This window comes from Dipteris shenzhenensis, chromosome 28, assembly GCF_047967505.1.
Source record: "Dipteris shenzhenensis isolate YYH24624 ecotype China chromosome 28, Dip_SZ_1.0, whole genome shotgun sequence".
Taxonomy (NCBI): Eukaryota; Viridiplantae; Streptophyta; class Polypodiopsida; order Gleicheniales; family Dipteridaceae; genus Dipteris; species Dipteris shenzhenensis.
Genome location: NC_141623.1, coordinates 10,442,515 through 10,460,137, shown reverse-complemented (window position 1 = coordinate 10,460,137; position 17,623 = coordinate 10,442,515). Strand labels below are relative to the sequence as shown.

The 17,623-nt window shown below is 41.6% G+C and overlaps 1 protein-coding gene across 1 annotated transcript in view; it reads left to right on the top strand.

Annotated features, from left to right (window-relative positions):
• The first annotated feature begins 6,393 nt into the window (after positions 1–6,393).
• LOC147883156 (putative methyltransferase PMT4) overlaps positions 6,394–17,623 on the top strand; it is a 32,860-nt gene continuing 21,630 nt past the window's right edge. The window contains exons 1-4 of the mRNA XM_087399611.1: positions 6,394–6,811; positions 7,479–8,331; positions 8,531–8,657; positions 17,253–17,493. Coding sequence (XP_087255737.1) covers positions 7,493–8,331; positions 8,531–8,657; positions 17,253–17,493 — 1,207 coding nt within the window. The 5' untranslated portion in view covers positions 6,394–6,811; positions 7,479–7,492. The remainder of the gene's footprint in view (positions 6,812–7,478; positions 8,332–8,530; positions 8,658–17,252; positions 17,494–17,623) is intronic.

Sequence of the window (17,623 nt, the reverse complement as noted above, 5' to 3'; positions counted from 1 at the left end):
ATACAAATTGTATGATCCCATCAACCGCAAGGTCATTATCTCCAGAGATGAGATAGACGCACCAATTTCACAGCCATCTACAAAAAAGTTTATGAAGAAGAGGAAGAATTGCCAGAAACACCCCAAGCAGAGCCACAGCAGCTGAGATGGTCTACTAGGGAAAGCAGACCATTAGCCAGACTCAGAAAGGCAAAGCAATTCAGGTTGAAACCACCAACTATGGTCTTATGACTACCATCATGGCTACAGAAGAGCCAGTGTACTTCAAAGATGTAGTAGATAAGCCAGAATGGCAAACTGCTATGAATGAAGAAGTACAAAAATAATACTTGGGAATTATGCGACCTTCCACCAGGAAAGAAGGCCATAGCAAACAAATGGGTATACAAAGTGAAGTACAATCCAAATGGAAGTATTCAAAGATACAAAGCCAAACTAGTTGCAAAAGGATTTGCTTAGCAATATGGTTAGGATTATGATGAAGTTTATGCTCCAGTAGCAAAGATGGATTCCATATGGCTCTTGATATCACCAGTGACACTCAATAGATGGAATGTGTATCAGCTTAATGTCAAGAATGCATTTCTCAATGGTTACCTAGATGAGGAAGTCTACATGCAACAACCAGCAAGTTATGTTGAACCAGGAAAGGAGAATCAGGTTTGCCATCTCAAGAAAAGTTTCTACAGCTTAAAACAAGCACCCAGAAGTTGGTCCAGCAGAATCAACAAGTATTATGCTGATCTGGGATACGTGAAATCCAATGCAGATCATACTCTCTACTACAAAGTTCAAGGGGAAGACATTACTATTGCACTTTTGTACGTAGATGATCTGATTGTGACCGGAAGTAAGAATAGCTTCATCAAGAAATTGAAACAAGACTTATTTGCAGAGTTCAACATGAAAGATCTTGGACTTATGCACTATTGTCTTGGAATTGAGTTCCGGAGAGATTCAGACAGCACCTTCATGAGTCAGCTCAAGTATGTTGACAGTCTCCTGAAGAAGGTTCATATGGCAAATTGCAAGATTACAGCCACTCCCATGGAACGGAGTTTGAAACTTACTAAAGATTCAAAAAAGCCTACAGTCAATGACAGCTACTATAGGCAGCTCATTAGATCTCTTATATATTTGACTATCACACGGCCATATATTTGTTATGTAGTAAGTTCACTAGCACAGTTTATGGCAAAGCCAAAACAATCTCATTGGAATGCAGCCAAAACAGTCTTGAGATACATCGGAGGTACAAGATTGTTTGGGATAGAATACAAAGGAAGTCATCCAAGGTTGCATGGATACTGTGACAGTGCCTATACCGGAGATCAAGAGACCAGGAGATCGACACAAGGATATGCATTTTTCCTTGGTCAAGGTGCTATATCATGGTTGTCCAACAAATAGCCAATTGTTTCTTTGTCTTCGACTGAAGCAGAATATAGAGCACTCATATAGGTGCATGTGAGACTATATGGCTCAAAAGACTATTGTCAGAAACATATTACTTTGATGAGTCAAAGCCAACAACAATATAATGTGACAATCAATTGGCTCAAGCATTGGCCAAGAATCCAGTATATCACTCCAGGACAAAGCACATTGATGTCAGAGAGCACTTCATCAGAGAAAGAGTGTTACTTGGTGACATCACACTGCAACATTGTGATATTAAAGAGAATGTTGCAGATATCTTTACCAAATCACTCGATAAAGAGATTTTTGAGAAACACCTACAAGCTCTTGGTTTGACACAGAGGAAGGACATTCCCATTAAAGGGGTGTGATGGAATGTAATGCTCAATCCTTCTTCGGTTTCCCAGAATCATCATCTTGAGGGAAGGCCTACTTCATGATGTTGATCTTGAGGGAAAGTGTTGAGAGATCACGCTCAACATCATGTGATTACATGTGCATAGCACTAACACTTATAGAGTGCTATAAAGGAAAGGGTTAGATGCCCTAACCCTTACCCTAAATGGGTTTGTATATATTCTACTTTTTCAACTAAATCTAGTGTACAATTAGTCATTTGTGGTATGCTCTCTAGCTGCGCCCTCTCTCCTCATCTCTACTCTTCTCCTCTCCTCTCTTCATATTTTGTCACATCTTGTTTTGACTATCATTGTATCTGGAAATTGCCCAACTTTTCAGTTCCTTTGATAAAGCTAGCAAGCCATAAGGACTCTGCATTGTGTTTTTTAAAATTATGTAAAATTTGACATATTTAATAATTGTTTATAAAAATATGCTTACATTTAGGACATTTTGTTTGCATATATTTTTTCATAGGGCTACTATGAATTATGATAAAAAAAGGTATCAAAATTTTGTTTTTGATTAAGGAATGTTCCATTCAATTCTCGTTTGTGCACAATGTTACCCATTTTATACGCAATAGTGTTCTCTCTAAAGGATATGGTACAAATTGTTGGTGATGCAGTATAGAAATATGATAGAGTTTATCAATAGTAATAGAAATACAAAATGCAAAGCAAAATGTTTTGTATTTTCCTCTAATATTCCACCTTATTCTAACTCCATGAGATTAAAATAGATATTACAAAATATGAGAACAATTGTGTTAAAGCCATAGATGATATACATGCACGAGAGGAGTTATTTGTAGACTATGAGTTTTGGTTAAAGACATTGTATTTCTTTATACATTCATTACTAATCATAATTATTACCTTAGTTGGGACTCGGTCCAATAAGCTTTTAGTAAAGAATCAAAACTCGTTGAATTTCTAACTTTGAACGAGAATTGAGTGTTTATGTGCCTTGTTCCCTTTGGTGTCTGATTTTCCCATCACAAATCCACCCAAATATTCAAGGAATTGTAGATGAGAACATATTATGGATACACTCCATCGAATATTAAATCTCTCATTTGTGTTCCATAGGTTGATACATCCATTACAGCATAGATCACACTCAAGTAGGAGCCCAGAGGACGGTTGGTCACATGATAAAAATTTTTTGAAAGGGAAGGAAAGAGAGGACGACGAGGGGCATGGAATTTAAAAGAGCTCACACCGAAAATTGGTTACTTAAAAGTGTATGCTTGGAAATTCTGCCAAAGTTTTCTTCTCATATCTCCCCAAGACCTTCTGCTTGCACTTTCATGCAAGCAAGTTTGTCCTCGTTCTGTGGTTCCTCTAGCCTGATCCAAAATTAATGGGGCTCATCCTACTATTAGGGAGGCTCCACTTGCGTTGCTTTGTCAGTATTTTCATTTTGATTGCTATGTTGGGATCAAGTAGCACCAGTTTTCTTGCAAGCTCAGCTTCTAGATTTACATATAACTCTTATCACCGCCTCCAACAAGAATTATCGCTTGACTTTGCAAATGGGGCAATTTTCGGTTCGGGCACTCTTCATCTCAAGGAGTTTAGCATTTGCCCGAAAGATATGGAGGATGATGTACGGTATTATTAGATGCGCACACACACACATACATGCAAGCGCACGCACACGCACACACATGTGTGTGTGTGTGTACGTATGACCTTTTGAAGGTTGTTTTGGGTTGCATTGTAAAGTAATTTGCACATTCTTATTGATATCCCATAATATAGGTTGTTTCCTTTTCCCAATAATGGCAACCATATGTGTCTTTAAGAGAAGGTGAATAGGATGACTTTATCTTATTTTTATTGTTCATGCTTTTAATGGCTATACCTACATGCAAATATCATTCATGTAACATTGAGCTATGCCCTTGTAAGGTTGAGTGGATGCTTGATTATAACTAAAAATTGTACAACTTGATTGGCTTGTTGTAGCTTAATGGAAAGACTTATGTTATGCTTATGATTGCAAGCAACTTAAAAACAAAAAAAATACAAGCATGCCGGCTTTTATCATTTAGAAAAGGAAAAAATACAAAAAGAGATCATAAAGGGAAAACTGCCCATGACGTCCACCATATAGGTTTTTAAAGTAAAACTGACAAAAAGACAAAGTAAGATCTTTTAAACATATCCCAACCAAGACATCCCTCCTTTCCACCAACTCACTTATATAATATATCATAGATTTGGGCACATCACGTTCTCTATACCTCATCCCCACCCCCACTTATAACTTAAGGAAGAGTGAATGTTTATAAACAATATGTATAACCTAAGAAAGAGTGAATGTTTATAATCAATATGTATTGAGATAAGTCAAAAGAGAGAGTTCGATTTGCAACAAGTAGGGCATAATTCAAGCATTTAGTGAAAGACTTGGCTTAGAAATTTGGATGATAGTAGTAAGCAAACCAGATAAAGATAATTTTAAAGATTCTTATTGATGGTCATAGTAACTTTGAGCACTTAAAAAAAGGACAACGTATAAGAATTTTTTATATAGAAGGAATATGAAAGTTTGTCTTGAAACCGCTCAATAGGATTCTTGAATGTTCTACCTAAATTGTTTGTTGATTGTGGGCATGAATGAAGTTATACTTGGAAGCTTGAAATTAAAGATTAGTTGTGAGACTAGAAATGTAGGCAATCCTAACGGTGAGAGTGATAATATTAAAGCTATCCAATGAAAGCATCTTAATGCATGGCATATTGCATTGGCTAAATACACGGGATTGGGAGGTTGAGTGGAGATGTGGACTAAGAAACAGTAATGGTGTGAGTGATTATATCGAAGCTATCAAATCAAATCATCTCAATGCATGTGGCATGTTGCATTGGCGAAATACAAGGGAGTGATGGAGATGTGGACTAAGAAGAAATAATAATGGTGTGTGATAATATTCAAGCTATCAAATCAAATCATGTCAATACATGTGGCATGTTGCATTGGCTAAATACAAGGCAGTGGGAGGTTGAATGGAAATGTGGATGGGAAAGGAGATTGACATGGGAAAGGAAATTGAAAAGATAGGAAATGCAATGTTGAGACGGTTTCTTGTGGAGGTGAGCCGAAAACGATATGAAGGTAGAGGGGCTATGAAGAAATCAAGCAACCTAGACAAAAGCTCATGGCAAAATGTCACAATGCATTTTGTAAGCTAAGCCAAAAGTATTGCCACGGAGGGAGTGCGGTCTTTGTAGCACATGTAGTACCGAAGACAAGTGTAACAGACCCAGGTTTTAAGAAAGAGGAATACATCACATTGTTCAGAAACATTTGGAAGAAATGTCCTTCGCAGATTGTCGCCGAATTCAACATCGATAACTTAGCTCCACAGTATCAAAAGTGGATTCCCTATGTGGCAATACTTTTGGCTTAGCTTAGAAAATGCATTGTGACATTTGGCCATGAGCTTTGTTAAATCTTTGTCGAGGTTGCTTGATTTCTTCATAGCCCCTCTACCTTCAGATCGTTTTCGGCTCGCCTCCATAAGAAACCGTCTCAACATTGCACCTCCTATCTTTTCAGTTTCCTTCAAGATTGGCGAGTGTTCCTGTAGTGGGAAAGGACATTGAGTTGTGGAATGAATTGAGATGGGAAAGGAACGATTGCCCCTCTTTGAGCCGTTACTAAACTTTAAATCTGAATTTAATTAATTTGTTCTATGTACATGCATTAGTTTGATTAATATAACCTTGAAAGGACGTTGATAGATGGGAAAGGAGATTGAGACCGGATTTGTCCCCCCTTTAACGAAAATTCCCCCTTTAGTAAAAGCCCACCTCTTTATCTTTTAATGAAAATGCCAAATAGGAACAGTTGAGTTGTTCTCGCCCGTGAAAGTTTAATTAATAAATTAAGTTAAGCGGTCCCGCAAATGAAAAGAGCGCAAAAAACAATTTAGATTAATATAGATATTGGAGTACAAATGAAAAGAAATCGGTGACCGGGAGGAACGGGATACGCCGGTGGCACCGGGGCAGAGGCGTGTGTCTATGTGGTGGAAGAGGGTGGGACCAGGCTGGAAGAGAAACGGGACGTAAGGAAAGAGAGGAGCTGAGGTGGCGACTGGGGGAGTGGGGCAGAGGCGTGCGCGGAGGTGGCGGGAGCTAATGGGACAGAGTAAGAGAACGAGGGGTGGCTAAGGTGGTGGGACCAGACTGTAAGAGAAACGGGACAACACGGGGGCAGTTGGGCAGCGGCGTGCGCAGATGTGGCGAGACCAGCAGCAAGATCTCAGACAGGGGTCACGGGCGTACATAAGGACACGTGGTGTCGCCTTAGTGGCTGCCCTGCCGCTTTGCACGGGGGCGCCTGCGCCTGTCGGCGCCGGGCCGGTGGCCGTTTAAACCCACAAAAAAGCCCCCAGCCAAATTCTTGACGGCCTTTGTAACGGCGCCGTCAATCTTGACGCCCGCCGTTAACGGCCTCCCCGCCAGCTGGCGCCCCTTCCATTAACTGCGCAGTTATTGTCATCGTCTTCATTGTGAAGCTTTTCTCCACTTTGCAAGCTTTCTGTTCCGCCATAGCCACTCGAGCTTTGCCCCTTTCAAGCTTTCTGTTCCGCCATAGCTTTTTTTCCCTTTCAAGCTTTCTCTTCCTCCATAGCTTCCCTTCAAGCTTCTCCTTCACGCTTCTATCATTTCTGCTCCATCATTTTTTGCACTTCCCTTGTCCCCTCACCCCTTTTTTATCGTCTTCTTCTCCCTTCAGATCTGCTTTTCTTCTCATCAACGAGCTCTTTTCTTCCTTTTGTCGAAAACGTTTCCTCGCTGTAGGCCTCGTTTCCCGCAAATGTAGCACACCATCCACCAGCATGAAACTGTGAGTGTCTTCCATTTGGCCTCGACAGCACCCCGATTCTGGTTGCTGCTCCCAGTAGCTTGCGGAGTTTTGCATTTTGCGGAGCCGAGGTCATCGTGGAGGGCGTCAGCATGTAGCGATATTTCAGGTTGGTTGCATATTTGTTTCCTTGTTGCGTTAGCAGCCTCAATGCTCTCGAGTCTCCAGCTGCGCTACTTACATTCGTTGCGAGTGAACTTCGCTTAAAGGTCTTTTTCGAAGTGTCCGCAAAGCACATGCTCGGAGCAGCGAGCGCTCACACATGGATGATGGCTGAAAGCTCTACTAGAATGTACATTCCTCCAATAACATTGACACGAACGATTATGTTTTGGAACTAGGATCCCAAGAAATGCCAAAACTACGGCCGGCTGTGTTGACATCTTACTTCGTCTTAAGGATGCGATTCCTCCCATATAAGCTCGCGTCCGCTAGTTCTTTAGTTAAACGCATTCACTCTACTATTTAGGTACTTTCACCGTAGTCATCCCATTACAACACTCCGTATGCCCTTCTTTAATTTGAAGCAGCCTTGTCATTTCTTGTCGCATTCCTATGAATCCTATCCGTTTACCAGATCATTGATTCAGCCAATCGGTGTCGTTGTATTTCGACTCGGACCAGGAGTTGAGCGTTTGTGTGCCTTGTATCCCTTTGGTGTTTGATTTCCGCGTGGCAAATCCACCGAGCGGCAAATGTTCGAGGAGTTGTAGATGAGGAGACCATATTATCGATACACTCTTGAGAATTCTAAATCTTCCGTTTGCGTTGCATAGGTTTGAAGCGCAGCATGATACGTCCATTACAACGTGGATCACTGTCAAGTAGGAGCTCGGAGAACGGTTGGTCACATGATGAAGATCTTTTAAACGGGAAGGAAACAGAGGACGGCGAGGGGCATGGAAAGACTTCCTCACTATCGCTTTGCTCACTTCAGTTGTTGACTCACAAATTGCAATCTAAAGCAGCTGAAAACGGCTTTAAAAACAGCTCACGCATACAAGAGACTGGCTCTGCAGCGGACGCGTTCGGTTTAAAGTCTATACTTGGAAATTCTCCAAAAAGTTTCTTCTCGTATTTCCCCGAGATCTTCTCCTTGCGCTTTCACGCAAGCAATCCGGCCTCGTTCTGTGGTTCCTCTAGCCCAATCCAAAATAAACGGGGCTTATCCGTGCCGCTAGGGAAGCTCATCATGCTTTGCTTTGTCAGTCTTTTCGTTCTGATTGCTGTGCTGGGCTCAAGCAGCGCCAGTTCTCCTGCAAGCTCAGCTCCTAGATTTACATATAACTCTTATCGACGCCTTCAACAAGAATTCTCGCTTGACTTTGCAAATGGGGGAATTTTTGGCCTGGGCACTCTTCATCCTAAGGAGTTGAGCATCTGCCCAAAAGATATGGAGCATCATGTACCGTGTTACAATGCAACTTCTGCCCTTAATGCGGGGTTCAGAAACGGTCAAGAATATGATAGACACTGTGAGCTTTCTGGGGACAAAAAGCTGTGCTTGATTCGGCCTCCAAAAGAATACAGATTGCCACTTCGATGGCCTCATTCTAAAATTGCGGTCTGGAGCGGGAATCTAAAGGTGGCGCGGGATCGCTTACTATCTAAGGAAACAACAACAGAGAGGTAAGAGAATCGAATTGCCTTTGCCCATCATGGTGGAGGAGATAAAACCGTTAATATTCTGTTGTAATTATCAGAAAGACGTTGGATATCCAGAATTCAATTCAAAGAAACAACGAAGGAAAATTGACAGTAGGCTTTTCTTTCTAGGACTCCATTTTATTGCAAAAGATATTTTGCTCATGAAAAGGTTGTCTTGTAGACTGTTGCTGTCAGAGGACAACATACTATCGTTCCAGTCGCAAGCTGTTAACGGAGAAGAGACACATTTTGGGACAATAGCATCTACAGTAGGTGTACAAAGTGACAGCTCATTTAATCGAGATGGTGTAAGGAAACTCACCTTGTTGTCATTCATATGTTCGCTTTCCTTCTCAATCTCTATGGAATACATTTGGTGCCACATTCTGTATAGGTTTTTTGAGTGTCTGGTATGGATTTTGAAGTCGTTAATTTGATGGAAGTTCCATCTGAAAGCAAGATAATGACCTTGGTGCATCGTACGGGGTGAGCTTGCCTTGGGATGTTCAGGAATTTCCAATGCAAGTCATAGGTTTTGAGTATTGAAAATTAGATGTGACATTCTATGAATTATGATTCCTTTCAAGCTTTATTATCGGCATCTGATGCCTTGAAATACACTGAAGTTATGTAGCTCTTCAAACATGCAATTATTATCAACCTCAGCGTTTACTAGTAGAATAATCTCTAGGATTTGTGCGATTTATAGTAAGGGTCGTACTACTTTATGCGTGAATACCAATTTTTCATACATCATCGCAAATGCTGGATAGACGTGAATAATTTTACCTTAGCAAGGGGAGGGGATGTGTTATGAGGTCAAATGCCTCCTCTTATATAGGCCCAAGTGGCCCTGAAATGGACCGACCCCCTGAGGCATAGTGGCCAACCCTAGGGACCGACTTTACTCCGACTTGGTTGGCTGGCCCAACCGACTTGGCGGGCTCAGTCCCTACCAGCCCTATATAAGGGCAAGGGGCCAGTCCCCCTTGCTCCCTTCGTGTGCTCCAATCAGGGTCTAAGGCAGGCCCAATACCTCCCCCTTTGCTGGCGCCCCCAACCTCTGCTCATCCTGCCACCTGCCTGGCCATGTCCATGCCCTGGATCTTCTCCATCAGCGCCGTACATATCCGTAATGTCTGCTCCTGTCAGTCGTACCCTCGGTGACGATCTTCTTGCAGTCCACCGAGGCACTAGGTACCTCTCTTGCATGCTGCCCACATGACAGCCTGCTTTCTGTCCATGTGGCAGGCCCTCAGTTCTTTCCCTTGTCTGAATGGTGCCCACATGGCAGCAGGATTCCAACAATGCTTTCATGAATCACATGGATCTAGTACATTTTAAGAAGTGATTTGTAAGGTTTTTAAATCTGTAATCCTGTGTTATTCTAGGGTGGGGCCCTAGCAAGGTGGTCGTTTGGGACCTTTGCTCCCATGGTCTGACTACTCTTGTTAGAAAAATATGTGTATGTGAGGTTGCTTAATCATGAGGAAGGTCCTCAGCTTTTTGTTGTGTTAGATGTAGGTTGGGTCTCTGGATGTGGTTATGTAGTCCCTTTAGTCTCAAGCTCTCCATGAGACCTTGTGGCATCCCCCCACCTGCCTCTGAAGTCTTTAAAAAAAAAGTCTTATCTGCTCTCTGAATTAATTATCACGAATCTGATCCTTGTTTTGATGAACTATAACACTCAAATATCACGCTCTCTATCTTTAACTCACTTCACAGCATCAATTTAACAATCTATCACGGGGCAGGCACACCAATTTTCCTCCCAGCCAACCTTGGTGGTAGCAAAACCTCAGAATAGCCAACAACGTGAAGGCTCATGCTTGCAAATTCCACCGAGCCCCAAATCCCTAGATGGATCTAGTATGCCACATGTCTTCATTCTAGGGTACCTCTTAAATGCATATTTACTACCCCTCTTTTGGGATATCAATTTATTCACTTGTCCCTAGGCACATTTCCCACTTAATGCATTTAAGACCCATAGCCTTAGACCCAACTAGTCAGTGCCTTATCACCCTCATCAAGGACATTGACATTAACCCCTTTGACCATTTACATGAAGCCCAAATAAATATAATACAAACATTGGTCTTTTACAAAGGAAAATGTGGACTGACCCTTCCGAGGTCATGTTGCCTCAACTTGAGCGTAACATTCCTTCCCTCTTTAGGCATCAGCGTCCTCGATGATAAAGTCTGGGAACACTCTCTGTAACTGGTATACGGATTCCCAGATAGCTTCTGATAGAGGTAAACCATGCCATGCAACCAGCAGCGTGGGTATCTTCCGATTGCGTACTTGCATTGTTCCTCGGTCCAGGATTCTTGTTGGTTTGCGTCTTGCATTATCCTCTATCTCCTGAAATAAAACAACACTCTCGATTAAAGAGTCACCTGTATGCAAAAATTTCTTTAAGCGAGAAACAATTAACCTCGGCCCACAATATTGGGGTGATAACTTAGCATACTCTCCCACAGTGAAAGACTTAGAGTGCGAAGGAACTCTGAGAAAAACTTTTTCTCCTTCCTTAAATTCTCTAACGGATCTGTTCTCATCCGGATATGCCTTGGCTCTATCCATAGCTTGGCGGATGTTAGCTCTCGCAAGTGCTAGCATCTCCCGCACCTGAACCACAAAGTTCGCGGCACTAGGCACTTTCTGAGGTACTCCAACTGTAGTTGGATTCGCTGGTACATAACCATAGTTCAGCTCAAACGGATTGAACCCTGTAGAGGAATGTTTTCTATCATTGTAGGCAAATTCTAACAGTGGCAACCACTTGTTCGATGTATGTTGCCTCAATGACACATATGCTCTAAGCATATCCTCTAAAATTTGATTGATTCTTTCCGTCTAAGCATCCGTTTCTAGATGATCCCCACTACTCATTTCCAACTCAGTCCTTAGTGTCTCAAACACTGCAGTCCAAAAATGACTGGTAAATTTGACATCCCTGTCTGACACTATGGATTTGGGTAATCCATGCAAATGAAATATATGTTTAATAAACAAATCGGCCACTTGTGGGGCACTAACAGACTCTTTAGTTGGAATGAAGTGAGCCATTTTCCCCATGTTTAAATACATGAGTCTTAGGCCAAAGGCTTTGGACGAACTGGTCCACCTTTTGAGTTTCTCTAATCTCGGTCATTAGAGCACTCTTTAATACCATGAAACTCATATTATGCATGATGCGTGACAACGCATTAGTAACTTTATTATTCTTCCCTCTTCGGTACCGAATCGTCAAGTTAAACTCCTGCATGAGTTCTACCCACCTAGCTTGGCGGCCTCTGAAGTGAGGTTGTTTACAAAATGTTTCAGAGTATCATGATTAACATCAACATAAAACTCTGACCCATACAAATAATGTCTCCATGTTTCTAAATCATGGACAACAGCATACAACTCTAATTCATGAGTTGGCAAATTTCATTGAGAGGGAGAAAGCTTCTTACTTTCAAAGGCTACTGGCCTTCCCTCTTGGAGGAGAACTGCTTCTACCGCAATGCCACTTGCATCGGTTTCAAGGAAAAACGGTTTTTGGCGATCAACTATTTTTAACACTAGTCTTGAGACCACAGCTTATTTAATGGTGTTAAAACTCTCCTGTTGATTCTGTCCCCATATAAAAGATACTTTATTTGAGGTTAGATCAATCAATGGCGATACTATTTCAGAATATCCTTTGATATGCCTTCGATAAAATTGAAAAAATCCCAAGAATGATCGTAAAGCGGTCAAACTCTGAGGGATAGGCTAAGTTAATATCGCAGCCACTTTCTTTGAATCCATTTCTACCGCAATGCCACTTGCATCGGTTTCAAGGAAAAACGGTTTTTGGGGATCGACTATTTTTAACACTAGTCTTGAGACCACAGCTTATTTAATGGTGTTAAAACTCTCCTGTTGATTCTGTCTCCATATAAAAGGTACTTTATTTGAGGTTAGATCAATCAATGGCGATACTATTTCAGAATATCCTTTGATATGCCTTCGATAAAATTGAAAAAATCCCAAGAATGATCGTAAAGCGGTCAAACTCTGAGGGATAGGCTAAGTTAATATCGCAGCCACTTTCTTTGAATCCATTTCTACCAGTAATAATGAATCCTAAATATTCGAGTCTTACCATACACAGTACAGTTTTCTTTTTATTTACATAAAAACTGGCTTTCCTCAAAGTATTGAACACTATTCTTAAGTGTTCGTAATGCTCAGCAATATTTTTATTGAACACAAGAATATCATCTATAAAATGTACTATAAACTTCCCGATATACGGACGTAGCAAATCGTTCATAAGCATGACGAATGTAGCTGGAGCATTGGTAAGTCCAAACGGCATTACGAAAAACTCATAATGTCCAAACCTGCTTCTAAAAGTGGTTTTATGCACATCCTTGGCTCTAATACGGATCTGATGGTAGCCACATTTAAGATCTATCTTACTGAAAATTACGGTCCGATGTAACGCATCTAGCAAATCATTGATCCGTGCCATCGGATACCTGTGCTTGATAGTGATATTATTCAATGCTCTGTAATTTATACGAGGCGAAAAGTATCATCTTTCTTTTTTTTTAATATCACTTGTGAAGCAAAAGGTGAGAAACTGGGTTGAATCTGCCCCAGCTTGAGGTATTCTTCCAGTTGTCTTCGTACCTCCGCTTCTTCGGTAAAACTTGACCTATAGGGAGGTCTATTTACAGGTTCTGCCTCCGGGATTAGTTCAATCTTATGCTGAACATTCCGCTTTGGAGGTAACCCATCCCTAAAACAATCAGAGAACTCCTTTGCTATTTGATCAGCCATCTTGACCATCTCTCCACTTCGGGTAACATCAGTGCTAGCCGAAGGATCATCAATCGGCTCTACCGATGCTGTATAAAGAGACAAAAACTCTTCTTGAGCTTTTCGAACTTCCATTACGGGAACCAACGGTCCTTGAGGTATATCTTTTTCACCTTGTAAGACATACATCACATTATTTATCTTGAATTGATAAATGTGCTTTTTTCAATCTATGGCTGGATTCTTCTTAGAATGCCAAGCCTTATCCAGGGCTATGTCAGCGTGAGCAAGCTTTGTCATTTCAAAATCAAGCTTCTCAGCATAGTCCTAAATTCGAAGTTCCAACTGGGTAATCCTTTGGTCCCATACTTCAATTGAACTTCCGTCTGCCATTCTGACTGTATATGCATAGTCAGATGGGCTAGTCTTTAATTTCAGCCTCTTTACAAGCTTGGAGTTAATTACATTGTGCATTGACACTGAGTCAAATAACACAATGACATCATGATTGGCTACTTGCCCTTTCATCTTAATTAACTCCGTATCGTTAAAGGCTGTATATCTCGTTGTTGCGGGCTTTGACAGGACATTATCAGGTGCACTAGTTACTAGCTTAGTAACAGACACACATAATAAAACATGTATTGACCTTTGAGAAGATCTCGCTAGCTGAATCTGCATCTGTTTTGCTTTGGGACTTTCCTTCATTTCCGCGTCGCATTTTGAGATCACCATCTCAGCCATTCGACGATCCTTGTTTCGTGAACAATCTTTCCACTGATGAGGCTGAAGGCATCTAAAACACAAGCCTTCTCTCCTCGCTTTTTCTCTTTGCTCTGGGTTCAAAGAAGACTTCGACCAAGCTTTGAGAAGATCTCGCTAGCTGAATCTGCATCTGTTCTGCTTTAGGACTTCCCTCCATTTCCACGTCGCATTCTGAGATCACCATCTCAACCATTCGACGATCCTTGTTTCGTGAACAATCTTTCCATTGATGAGGCTGAAGGCATCCAAAATACAAGCCTTCTCTCCTCGCTTTTTCTCTTTGCTCTGGGTTCAAAGAAGACTTCGACCAAGCTCAGGCTGCCATTGGTGTTACTTTTCTTTTCATTCCAATGGTGGTACTTGGTCTAGGAGTCTCAACGAGCTTCGCCTACTTGGCCTGACCACTAGGCTGTAAGGCACTCCCTTTGCTAATCCACTTCTTCTTAAACCCAGTTTTCTTTGGGTACTCATACCGAGTCCTAACCTGCACAAACCCACTTGGTCTGTTTCCTTTGGCATCCTCATAGTTTAGGGCTATGGCAATTGCTTCATCTAGCATGTTTGCATACTTAGCCTGAACTTCCATCTTGATTCGATCATTCAGTCCAAAGATAAAACCTTTCACCTGGATTGACTGAGGTAGAGGTTCATAAACTTTCATTACACTTTCTTTGAACTTATCAGTGTATTCTGCCACTGATAAATTTCTCTGACGAAGGTTTTGATACTGATCCCAAGCTCGGGATGCTTCATCAGGAGGTAAGAAGTGTTTTCTAAATTCTTTTTTAAACCCTTCTCAAGTAGTGGATTCCACTCCATTTTTCTGTTGTTTTATCCACCACCGATCCGCTGCCTCATTAAACATATGGGTGGCCTCGTGGATTTTCTTCATATCATTCCTGATTTCACAAATGGCGAAGGCCTAATCCCATTTGTGTAACCAGGTCTCTATGATATCGGAACTATGGTCAGACATCCCGACCAGAATACTTTTTTGGCCTATAATTGGCATTATTAGGCACCTTAGTCCTCCTAGGCTCTACCGTATGAACATTGGATTCAGGCTCCATTGGAGCTTTACCCTTCTCTTCACGAGATGATCTAGTAGACATACTATGAACCATTTTCCTGAGCTCGGATTGCCCTATATTTGCTTGTAATTGTTGCGCTAAAATCTGTTGCAAGGCATCCTCCAATAATGCAATTCTACCAGAAAGTGTATGGCCAGCTGGGTGCGACACCTGCGGGGTCGGCCAGACTCCCATTGTTTCTATAATTGAAAGTCCAACTCCCAAATTTACAGCTAACCAGACATAGATCAAACTGCAAACCAAAACTGCTTTTCCTTATGCTAGTGAAACTCCTGCAATCTCAGAAACCTCAAATCTTAAGGCAAAATGAATTAACATATACCAATTGATTTTAAAAAGCATAGAAAACTCCCTGGTCATTCATGCTGCATGGAGAGATCAATTTATCCTTGCAAGCCACTCCAATACGTATTTATGACCTGCCTTGTGACCACGAACATGCGGGAGTGTCTACTCCTTCCCATGAGCTTACGCACCAACAAACTAAAGCACTTCGACCAAGCGCAATGCCTCTCCAAATCCCAGTTACATTCTTAGTCCAGCCAAATGTGAGCAGGCCCACGAGACTAGCCTCTTCTCGCAATCTTGGCCCTTTCAGGGTTACAGAGAGAATAAATGAGGTTGCATACAGGTTGGCATTGCCAGAGCATTGGAGGATTCACAATGCATTCCATGTGAGTCTTCTAAAGAAATTCCAGGGGCCAGAGCCTACAGCTCCAGTATAAGAGGATCCACTAGAAGTGGATGAGCTGGAGGAGGTTCTTCAGCCAGAGCAGATTGTGTACCATACTGTATGCAAAGGCCCTCAGGGCAAGGAGTTTTACAGGTATCTTGTAAAATTCAAGAATTATACAGCATTGGATGCCAAGTGGATGGATGAAGATATGTTATCCGATCATCCACAGCTTTTGGATGTTTACAAGGAAGCTTTTCAGTTGAGGTTAACTGAATAGAAGCCGAGGGGATGTCACCGCAATGTAAATATCCTAAGTCAAAGTACAATTGACCATTTATTTGATTATAATTAAAGAGTTTTCCCTCTGGGTTAATTATGGTCAAAGGAATTTTTCTATTGGTCAAAGAATTGACTACGGTCAAAGATACTTGACTTTAGTCAAGTAAGCCATTCTTCGGTTAGGAAGACTTGGTTTGTTACCAAGAGGGTTAACTGCGGTTAATCAAAGAACCACAGAGCTGACTTTGGTCAGAGAGTGTTGACTTCGGTCAACGAGACTTGGCATGCGCCAAGAGGGTTAACTATGGTTAACCAAGATGTGTCAACTTCGGTTGGAGAGTTGTGCCAACTTCGGCTGGAGAGACTTGACTATAACTAAGGTGCCTCGACCCTTGGTCAAAGCCTCTTAATTATGATCAAGAGCGTTGACTTCGTGTGCTCCAATTTCGGTTGGAGAGACTTGACTATAATTAAGGCGCCTCGACCCTTGGTCAAAGTCTCTTAATTATGATCAAGAGCGTTGACTTCAGTCAACCAGAGAATAAATATATTTATTATATTTATTATATTTGTTATGTGTGCACATGTGTTCAGTGGGACGCCCACCGTCACTAGAATTAGTCCACAATGTGTTACTTGCATGCAAAGCGCTAACAATTAATGGGTGCCATGGTGGTGCGCTTTAATTAATTGTTGCAGGTACTGGGAAGAGTGATTTTCCTAAGCGCAATGGAGCCTAACAAGAGTCTAGGAGGCGGTTTGCGTGACCAAGTGCTTCGAAGACTCCAGAGTTGCCCTTAGTGGCATGTAATTAGGAAAGTAATGTAAAATTTGACAAGTGGCTTGTTGCCAAGAAAGAGAGCCTAAGAGCTCATGTATATTCATTCACGTTTGGATTTTTGCTATGTACAGCTTCTACGCTGAACTCTTGTACTTGATTTCTCTCTTATGAATAAAAACCTTCGGGGGGGTCCAGCTCGACGATTGTCCTGGGCCCTAGTGTATCTGTTGAGAGAGAGAGAGAGAGAGAGGGAGAGAAATGAAAGAGTCTTTGCTGTATTTTACGTGGAGGGTTTTGGCTGTCCTCTATGGGTAGATTACAGTGCATATCTCATGTCATTGTGCTGAAGAGCATTTAATCTCAACTTATCTTACTCAATGAAGAATTTCTTTCTATATGCTTCAATCTGAATTTTGAATGAGTGCAAATAGGAGTGCATATTTGGATCCTTTGAGATAACTTTGAAGTTGGATTACACATGCTAAATTGTGTGTACCTTACTTCACAGATCTATACAATGCTGGATATAGGTTGCAGCTTTGGAAACTTTATGGCCCATCTTCTTTCTAACAGAGCGTTGACATTATGTGTGGCCCCATATGAGGTTCACAACAGCCGAGTCCAAATAGCTCTTGAGAGGGGCCTTCCAGCTATGATTGGATCCCTCATCTCAAGGCAGCTGCCTTATCCTCCATCGTCCTTCAATATCATTCACTGTGCTGATTGTGAGATCAACTGGAGCCAAAAAGGTATCTATCTGCTCGTATGAAAGCCTAGCTTTAGAATTGTTTTTGCAGCTAGCATTTGTTCTTTTTCATCTTGTGCCTCTTGTGTTGTGGAATGCCTGACCTTTCTTCAGTGCTGAGTGTTGCAACATTG